Genomic DNA, 9,761 nt, shown 5'->3' with positions numbered 1-9,761 from the left:
AAGTTCTCTGCTGATGCACAACTTCTGCTATCCGCCATCCACCAAAACTGATTAACGCCTTGCACCTTGTCCAGTTGACTACGTCCACAATCCTGTCTCTAGATTTTTGACGTCCACCACAAAGTCGTTACGCTGCTCTCCGATTTGGTACTCTCGCTGATCAATCGCCTTCTAGGTTGCTCACATCAATTCTCTTAGAGTCGGTTTCTCTGTCATTCCATCACGTTGCAGCAAGACAATTTCACAATATCATGCAATTCGCAAATTTGCCTTCTCGATCCCACACAAACCATTTTCTTTGCAAATTTTGCACCAGAGTTTTATAATTTCTTTAATTACTGCCAACACCACCGCATAGCACAAAGGCTTACATACTTTTTACACACAACCTTGTTTGATGACTGATTTTTGCAAATAACCTGGTTGAGCCCCAAAATTGTGGCCCAATGTTCCGTTTAATGGCACAAAACTCCTACGGCGACGTTGTGTTATTATAATTGTTTAATATATTATTATTAACATTTAGCATAACGTGTGGTTAAACTTTAAAGAGTTTACAACAATGTGTGGTTCATGTGTTACGCTTGAGATCTCGGCACCGACTCCCCATCAATTTTATTCATCTCTCTCTCTCTCTCATGCTCTCTTGTGGCGTTATTAGAACCGAAGACCACTCCGCGTCTCACGGCATATTTGCTCTTCGAGCTTGGTTCCGATTCCTACATATGTACATAAATATCCTTCATATAGCTGTAAACGCTTCCTTCTGCCTGTTTAATACTTTTCAACGGATCTATGTAGTATGTTTTGATATTTTTCATATTATTTTAAAATAATAAATTTCTATGGATTTGCACAAAACGTAAGAGTCGGTGTGACGATTAGACATAGTGCACGATAAAATTTTAGCTTTTGTTATTTCTAGCTTATTAGTTTAAAGATCTTGACTAACATGAATAGATCGAGTCTGTAATGATTCTTATCAAACTAATATACCAATTCTGTCCTTATCTTTGCCAATATGAACATTCATAAAACATTAAGGACAATTATTTGCCAAGTAAACAGCTCATCAAACTAAAAATCGTAATGTCGGTTTAATATGTGTATTGTCTTCAAAAAGTTTAATCCAGATCAGTTAAACAATTTTTGAACAATTAAAAACAAATTTTAAATACTGGTCTCCCATAAAATATATAGCAGAAGAAAAAACATTGTATATAAAAAGGGAAATAGAGGGAATCCGCTCCTTGCAGTGACTTGAAACTCAAAATTGAGTCGACATATGTTTTAAGATCTGAGTGACTTTTAAAACGAGCCTTATTATTAATACTGTATGTATAGGTACATCTCAAGTAAGTGAGAGCTGTTAAATATACAATAATTTATAAATATACACGTAGTCGTCAATTGAGCAGAGCCAGTTCAAGCTCATCCCATTTTATGGAATAGAAAATAACAAAAAGTAGCACGAATTTTAGTTTAAACCTAACGAACCGTGTTGACATGAAGTATACAAACAAACATTATTTAGCTTAACAACGATCTTCACGTAAGTCATTCTTTAATGATAAATAGCGAAAAAAATACCTAGTAAAGAATAAACAATATTATAAACAAATATATATATAAAATCCACCAATAATTAACTTTTACCAATTTGAGATGAACGTTGATGAACGATAAAAGTTAAAAACGATGCATTCTGATGTTAAACGAAAACCTCTCTTAGTTTGAATTTGAATTAAGTGAAGACATATTCTGTAATGAGAGACCCCAAATAAAGGATTAACTCAAAATACACCGGCTAAAAATGCAACGGCTTTCAATTCTCTAAAAATTCAGATATGTTTAGCAGTTTATCACTAAATTAGCGCGTCTAATTTCTTTTTAGCAATCCCACTAGCCTCGACAGAAGTATCTGATAGTGGAGGAGCTGAACTATAGCGTTCTCTCTTGTTTATGTTGTAGATCACGTAGAGAATGCTTTGACTTAATAGTTTTATTGGTGATTCACAAATCAAAAGTAGTTACGGAGGATCCCTGAGAAAAGTATCCCATTTACAGTATAAAAGCTTAAATATTGCAAAGCTCCAAATAGAACTTGTTAAATAAAATTGGCAACTGTCGGGCTTCGTGATTAAACTAAATATTTTACAACGGACGAAGCTATTCTATCCTCCTAGATCAGCTTTGACTAAGTCTGTTAAGCACCATTCAAATCTGTACTCTATGAAAACTCTTCTCCTCGGAAGGCATACCTACTTTTAATGAGTTATATTTTTATGTCTTTTTCCAGGAAGTTGGAAACGGCTTGAGTTACATATCCATAAGTCTACATAATTAGCTTTAAAAACTTCCACTTCCACAGATTCTTTTATATTTTAAATTCTTTGAGTAATTTTACTCTCCAGAATCCATAATCTAAGCACCCAACATAACATAAAAAAACTGTTGTTTTACGAAAGGTATAGAAGATCATTACATTTATAGGCATAACGTAAATCTTACTATATTTATTTCTGCAGATTTAAATACGCAATTTTTTAGAAGCTACCTATAAGATATTACCATTATTACCTATAATTATAATTAATTATTAATTAATAATTATTAATAATTATGATTATATTACTTACTCATGAACTCGTTAATATTTGATAATAATCGTAGACTATAAAAAAATTTATATGATAATTAAGCTTTGTTTATATTTAAATGAATATTTTGAATTCCCGACTTAAAGCATTTATGCCGGGAACGAACATGGTATTTGCAGTGAAATGGTACATTGCCTTCTTTTTTGCTGCTTCAATTTTTGTAATGTCGTGTAGTGGCCATGGCAGACTGGTCGAACCACCCAGTAGAGCATCAGCTTGGCGTTTTGGATTTCAAACACCACCAGACTATAATGACCATGAACTATACTGCGGAGGGCTTAGCCGGCAATGGCAAAGAAACGGCGGTAAATGTGGAGAATGTGGAGACGCGTGGGATGTTCCAGAACCACGACCCCACGAATATGGTGGCCACTGGGGAAAAGGCTTAATTGTGCGAAGCTATTTGCCTGGATCTCAAATGACGATTCGTGTAGAATTGACAGCTAGTCATATGGGGTAACTAATTTTTTTGTGTTGCTTAAAATCAGTATATACATAATTATATTTCCAGATATTTTGAGTTTCGAATATGCCCAAATCCAAATGCTAAGCAGTCATGCTTGGATAAAAATGTATTGTCAATTCTTAATGGATCTCCTTCTCAGCCAAATAAATCAGATCTAGATAACCGATTTTATCCTCGGAACGGAAGTTGCATATATGAAATTTTGGCACAGTTACCAGGTGAATATATTTTAACACTAGATCAGAATCTTACTTTGGTAGAAAAACCTGCAATTATAATCTGTCTAAGTAGATTTTACCATAAAATAAAGAATATCAATATTTTATGAAATAAATTTTATCTATATAAATTAATTTATATTCAAATATAAACATGGTATATAAAGTAACATATTCTTTATATTAAAATAATAAACAAGAGAGATTGCTATAGTCGAGTTCCCGGACTATCAGATACCCGTTACTCAGCTAGTGGGAATGCTAACGCAAATTCATAACTTTTCTGATTTGATATCAAAAGGTGAAAGGAGGGGCGTGGGCACAGTGTTTTTGGTATACCGATACAGTTGACAAGACAAATAATAAAACGAAGAAAAATCTATACATTTTTAGTTCTGGGCGGTTCTGGGCGGCTTGTGGGCGTTAGAGTGGGCGTGGCAGTATGGATCAACAAACTTGCGTTGCGTCTATGTCTCTAGAATCTGTGTGCCTAATATAAACCTTCTGGCCTTTAAAGTTCGTGAGATCAAGGCGTTCATACGGACGGACGAACAGAAGGATATGGTCAGATCGACTGGACTATTGATCCTGATCAATTATATATACGCTTCCTTCTGCCTGTTACATACTTTTACACGAATCTAGTATACCCTTTCACTCCACGAGTAACGGGTATAACAAAGGAGACTGCTATAGTCGACAGCAAGATATTTAAACGTAATTCTTAAAAAATTTGTTAATATAATCAAATTAACTATTTCAATAACATTGCAGATTTTACATGTGAACACTGTGTTCTGCAATGGCGTTATGTTGCAGGCAATAATTGGGGTATGTGTAGCAATGGTATAGGAGCTATTGGATGTGGTCCACAAGAAGAATTTCGTTCGTGCTCTGATATTGCCTTAACTACAGAATATTTGCACCCATATCTAGGTCCTATTAGCGCACCACCTACACAATCTAATGGAATGCCTGCGAACACGACACATAATTCTGTTAATACACAAAGTGACAAATTAAAGTATATTTTCATCATTTTACTGCTGTTAATACTAATATTAGTTTGCCTTGTTGTTATACGTTTGAAGTTCCACAATCACAACAGCTTTTGTATTCAACAATTTGTTAATAATCTTAAAAAATATTTATTTTGGAATTCATTTCAACACAATAATTTTATATGTGATGTATTTACCCCTGGCAATGATAAATTAGGTAGCCGACCGACCCAGTCCACTTCCACGAAATAAGAGATTAAATAATGAAGTAAAAAATTTAGTAATAGAAACAAGCACAGTATAAATACCTGTAAGTTGTAATTATTTTTGCACGTTTTTAAACACATTAATAAAATAGTTTACAATTAGTTTATGTTAAGAATGGTTATATATATCATGTGATTAAGTAAATATTTATTACAAATTGTTATTTTATGTTAAGCTGTGCACTATAAAAAACCAAATTCAACGTGTCCTCATAATTTTTGTATTTTACGCACTCAAAGGATCGATCTACGGTTTTATACGAAGGGTAAGTTAATTGTTTTAAATATCATACTAGAACAAAAAGCCTTTTAATTAAAAGAATCAATGGGGCCGAACGAACCCTTTCTTGGGGTGAAGTCAAGTGGGTAGAAGAGTACCACCACATACTTTCCCAAATACTGGCACAGCGACAGCTTCACAATATCCTTATTAACTACTGGTCGGCTTGGCAGCTCCAACAAGTGCCGCGGACAGCAGTAGGATAGATAAGTACTTGGCCATGACTGGGACGAAATTTGAACAGTAACGGACGACACATCGTGCGGCCCACCATAGCATCCTTGGTCTTATTGGATTTGGGTTGTCGGCGAAGATCCGAATGCACAAGCTTTCTGAGCTTACCACTGCTAGTTGCTTTACTTTGTCTTACAAAAAAATGACCTGCCTTCAGGGTCAGCAAATCTGTCGAATTCTCAGTAATAAGCAGATCGCTCTGGAGTTGATGCACGTAAGCACATAGAACACATAAAACATAACATTCTACGCCTGCTTTCCAAAGGCCTATATTGCCCAAATAGTGAAGGCGCTACACTCTCTTGGAAACAAAACTACTAAAACTAAAAAATCTTTTCTAAGAGCTAATAAGATTTTTAATAGCTGGCTTTAAAGAACCGCAAAAAAAATGCCACGAATTGATATTAGTCTTGTAAATTTCATTTTTAAAAAATTGCTGGATATTTTTTCATAATTTTATTAGTCTTGTAAGTTTCTATCGGTTTGCCAAAAACTTTTTGCCAAGACTAGTCTAACGCATTTAGCCGCCCAAAACCGCCACGTCCACACTTTCGAAAACTGTTTAGATTTTCCATCGTTTTATTTTTCATTCATATTCACGCCCCTCCTTTCACTTACAAAACGACCAAACTGGTCACGTCCACACCTTTGAAAATTTTTTAAATATCTGTCGATATCCCAGATAAATTATGAAATTTCGAACACTAACGGATATGTGATAGTCGGGGAACTCGACTATAGCATTCTCTAAAAATAAATTAAAATAATGATCCACTAAGATATATTACAAACACTTTCACTTTTTCCCGAAATAAGCTTTGATTTTATAAAGAATACAAAAGGACTTAATCAGTTGTCGATTGTAGCAAATCCTTAAATGTTGCTATGATCGGCAGATACAAAATTTTTAAAGCAATACGATTAATTCGTTGTGATAGTCGCAGCACAAACTTTTCTTTCCAAATTTTTTCGCCACACGTACGATAGGTGAAGTGTACTCCGAAAAAGTGTGCTTAATAATCTTTTGGTCAAGCCACTCTTGAACCAACGACACTAGAATAACAAGATGCGTAACGCCATACAAATTTTTGGCACGCGATTTTTTGGCCGTGGCTCTAGAGGTGGCTCCAGGCTCTCTCGAGTTTTTTGTTCGATAGAGAAAGAGCGGAGAGCGCTACAGCAAACAGCTCTTTTCTACGCATACAGTGATAGCAGACAACTGTATGTGTGCACACGTATGCTCATGCATTGTAAATTTGACAAAATATGCCCTTCACCTTAGAAGTTCTTAGACTTTAAATGTATATTATTTTTTAACAATTGGCACCACGCGAAAAATTCTTGTTTTGCCTTGCCTTAACGTTATTATTATTTAAATAATGCTTAGAAATAGTAATAGCCGAATCTATTTACATCACAAAATAAATTTCGAAAATGACTTTATATTAGAATACTTGTCATTAGGGTATTCAGCTTGCGACGTGAGAAAAATAAATAAGGCGTGTGTCCGCACTTCGTGCTTACAGATATGTTTTCATATTTTTATTTATTTTATTAATTTTTATTACTTAAATTTTAAATATTTCGGAAAACTAAGGCACCATCTGATCTTTTTATTAATATTTGTAAAATATTAATTATTATTATTATTATTTGAATTATTTTTAAAAATAATAAAAAACAAATGTGTATAAAAAAATTTTTTGTTGAGCATTAGTGCACAAATAAAAGTAGTGTATATATATTACACATAATTAATTATCAACATAAATATAGTGAAATTGTTGTTTTATTTTTGAGTCGAACTAATGTCCCGTCAGTTGACTAAGGACAACGCCAAGAAATAAAAAATAGTTTTAAGGAGAAATAGTTTCACGACTTTATTCTTTGGATCTCAGCTTAAGACTAAAAATCAAATGCAAATTGGGCCGCTGCCAATGAATTTTTTATTAGAAACGGATCTAGCTGGGATACATTATGGTATAGTTCTTTGAAATAATTGAAGTGGCCGGTTTGGACCACCCAAATACGTCACTCCCCTCCCCTTAAAGAGAAGCCTATACTTGGGCTGGGATTGATGGATATAGTGTGGGAAATGGAGTTTCTTCTGTTTTTTTTTGTTGTGGTGTGTTTTGATTTTGATTTTATCTTATTTTAAGTTTTACATACAGCATCATAAATGGCTTAAATGATACATATCTTAAATATAAGTACAATAAAATTAGTGCAATTATTACAATGATCATTAGTATGTAAAGTGTATATTGCTCTATGAAATCATCTCAACAATGACGTTGAGTTTTATAATTTTTATTTTTGTTATATTAAGTGGTGTGTATAGTGGTGTCAAATCTATTTCTGGTTTCAAAAGATTTTCACTTAAAATTATACTATTGATTTATATTTTGCATTGCGTTCCTCTTATCATTGTTTCCTTTGTTTTTGTTTCCTTCTATTTTTATATTATTAATTGAATTTTGGCAATTTTGGTTAAGAATTGTTTGGGTTAAGTTCCAGGTTACAATTGTGTTTGGTCCTATGTATTTTATTATTTCGTTCGTGTGCACTGGCTTAAAATTACAAATTGGTTTTAAGTGTTTAATAACATTGGTGACACATTAATTTTTTATTTCTTTATTTTCGGCATTATAAACTTTATTTTCTTTTTCAAAATATGATTGTGTGTCTGTGTAATCTAGCTCATAGCCGTTGGAGTCTGGGTAAGGGGTTATTTTAATTGTGTTTATTAGTGAAAAGTAAATGGGTATGTGGCATATGACTAATAAATGGTTATCATTGTAGTTATCCAAGAGGATGTTTTAATGTTTAAAATATTTTGGCTGTTCACATTTTATTTGAGAGTTTATTAATTTTCTTTTGTTTTTTGAATTGTGTTTTGTAGTAGTGCGTAACTCTATTTCTATTAGTGATTTTGTAATGGTCAGGGTCTGCCTGTTCTACATATTTGGTTGGTTTAAATGGGTTTTCTAATTTGCCTTTCTGTAGTGGACCTTTTCTGTAATTAGTGTCAATATTAAATTCCTGTCTGTCTTCATTTACTTTGTCTATTTTCTTCTCTTTAATTTTTTGAGTGTCTAATATTGGATGCCCAGCGTATAAGAAAATTTGAGCAGGTGTCTGTCCAGTAGTGTCATGTTTAATTTTATGGTTGTATGTGTAGAGGATTGTTTCTATCTTGCTTAATTTTACTTCTTCATCATCAGATGAATTGATTATACGAATTTTTTCATTTATTGTTTTGTGTAATCTTTCGACGTCTGCTACCCCGTTTATTGCTGCATTGAGCTGTAATTCGACTTCTTCTTCCTCAAGCCATCGCTTCAAAGCTAAACTGGAGAAAGCTCCGTCTCTTTAGTAATTTGGTTTTAGTAATTTTGGTTTACCTAATTGATTAAAAATGCGCATTAATGCGTTTCTGCATTCTATCCAATCCTTAGTTTTAATTTGCTCAAGTGTAGCGAATTTAGAATAAATATCAATGCAACTGATGTAACGTTTTCCCTCAGATGAATAAATATCTACTACAAATTTTTCTCGGCAATGTTCCGGGTTGGGTGTGATTTTTAAAGGCATTTGTTGTTTCTATGTTCTGTTTTGGCCAAATTGCATATGTTGCATTCGTTTATTATATTCTGAATTAATAGTTGGCTATTTGGAAAGAAGTGATTTTCTTTAAATAATTTTGTCATTTTCTGTATACCAGGGTGTTTTTTATGTCATTGAAGTATGATTTCTTTGAATTCGGCGTATGAACCAACGTTCTTTAATAGGAAAAGACTGCGAATTACTTTTGTGTAGGTGGTATTAACAATTTCTATGTGTGCTCTTTGAATAATTTCAAAATCTACATCGCTCTCAATATAAATGGTAATGTTTCTATAGATAAAGTGATCGAGTAAAATTTGTTTGGCCTTTTCAAGTGTCATTACATCATATTGAATTGTGGTAATGGAGTTACCGAATATTTTTGAATGCTCTACTTTATTTTTATCGGATTTAATACGGATTATTTGTTTTTTGAAATAATTTATTGGTTTTTCTGTTAAATGAATAAGGTTGCTATTGTCTTCTTCTGCACTATGTTGAGTTGCTTCACTTTGATGATTTTCTTCAATTTTAATTCTTGATAATGCATCGGCAACTGAATTTTCTTTTCCTTTAATATAATCTATTTTAAATTGGTGTTCGCTTAATTTAACTCTCTACCTTTCTAACTTATCATTCGGTTTCTTTAAGGTATGAAGCCATCTCAGAGGTTAATAGTCACTAGCATTGAGAAATTGTCGCCCTACTAAATAATGTCGAAAAGTTTTAGTGGCCCAAACTATGGGGAGTAATTATTTTTCTATAGCACTGTTATTTAATTCGTGATCGTTAAGTGTTCTACTAATAAAAGATATAGGATGACCGTTTTGAGAAAGGACAGCCCTGTTAGTCCGAGGAAAGCTTTAATCTCTTTTACTTTTGTCGGGATTGGGTATGAAACTATGGCTTTAACTTTAATAGGATTTGGTTTAGTACCATCAGGGGTAACTATGTGACCAAGAAAGTTAGCTTCCTTTTTTAAGAACTCACATTTGTCTAGTTGCAATTTTAAATTTGCATCTGCAAGCTT

General features: G+C 33.2%; 1 protein-coding gene across 6 annotated transcripts in view; it reads left to right on the top strand.

Moving 5' to 3' along the window:
- The first annotated feature begins 1,389 nt into the window (after positions 1-1,389).
- Positions 1,390-9,761, top strand: part of LOC6621301 — a 29,214-nt gene continuing 20,842 nt past the window's right edge. For 4 of the 6 annotated variants that reach the window (XM_032717854.1, XM_032717856.1, XM_032717857.1 and 1 more), the window contains exons 1-3: positions 1,391-1,552; positions 2,300-3,116; positions 3,172-3,344. In XM_032717854.1, the coding sequence (XP_032573745.1) occupies positions 2,719-3,116; positions 3,172-3,344 (571 nt within the window). In that variant the 5' untranslated portion in view covers positions 1,391-1,552; positions 2,300-2,718. Of the gene's footprint in view, positions 1,553-2,299; positions 3,117-3,171; positions 3,345-4,118; positions 4,823-9,761 lie in introns of those variants that run through there. The other 2 variants (XM_032717863.1, XM_032717855.1) reach the window with 2 other exon arrangements.

The sequence above is a fragment of the Drosophila sechellia genome, chromosome 3L, assembly GCF_004382195.2.
Source record: "Drosophila sechellia strain sech25 chromosome 3L, ASM438219v1, whole genome shotgun sequence".
In the NCBI taxonomy this organism is placed as follows: domain Eukaryota; kingdom Metazoa; phylum Arthropoda; class Insecta; order Diptera; family Drosophilidae; genus Drosophila; species Drosophila sechellia.
The sequence above is the reverse complement of the archived record's forward strand: the minus strand, read 5'-3'. Positions and strand labels throughout refer to the sequence as shown.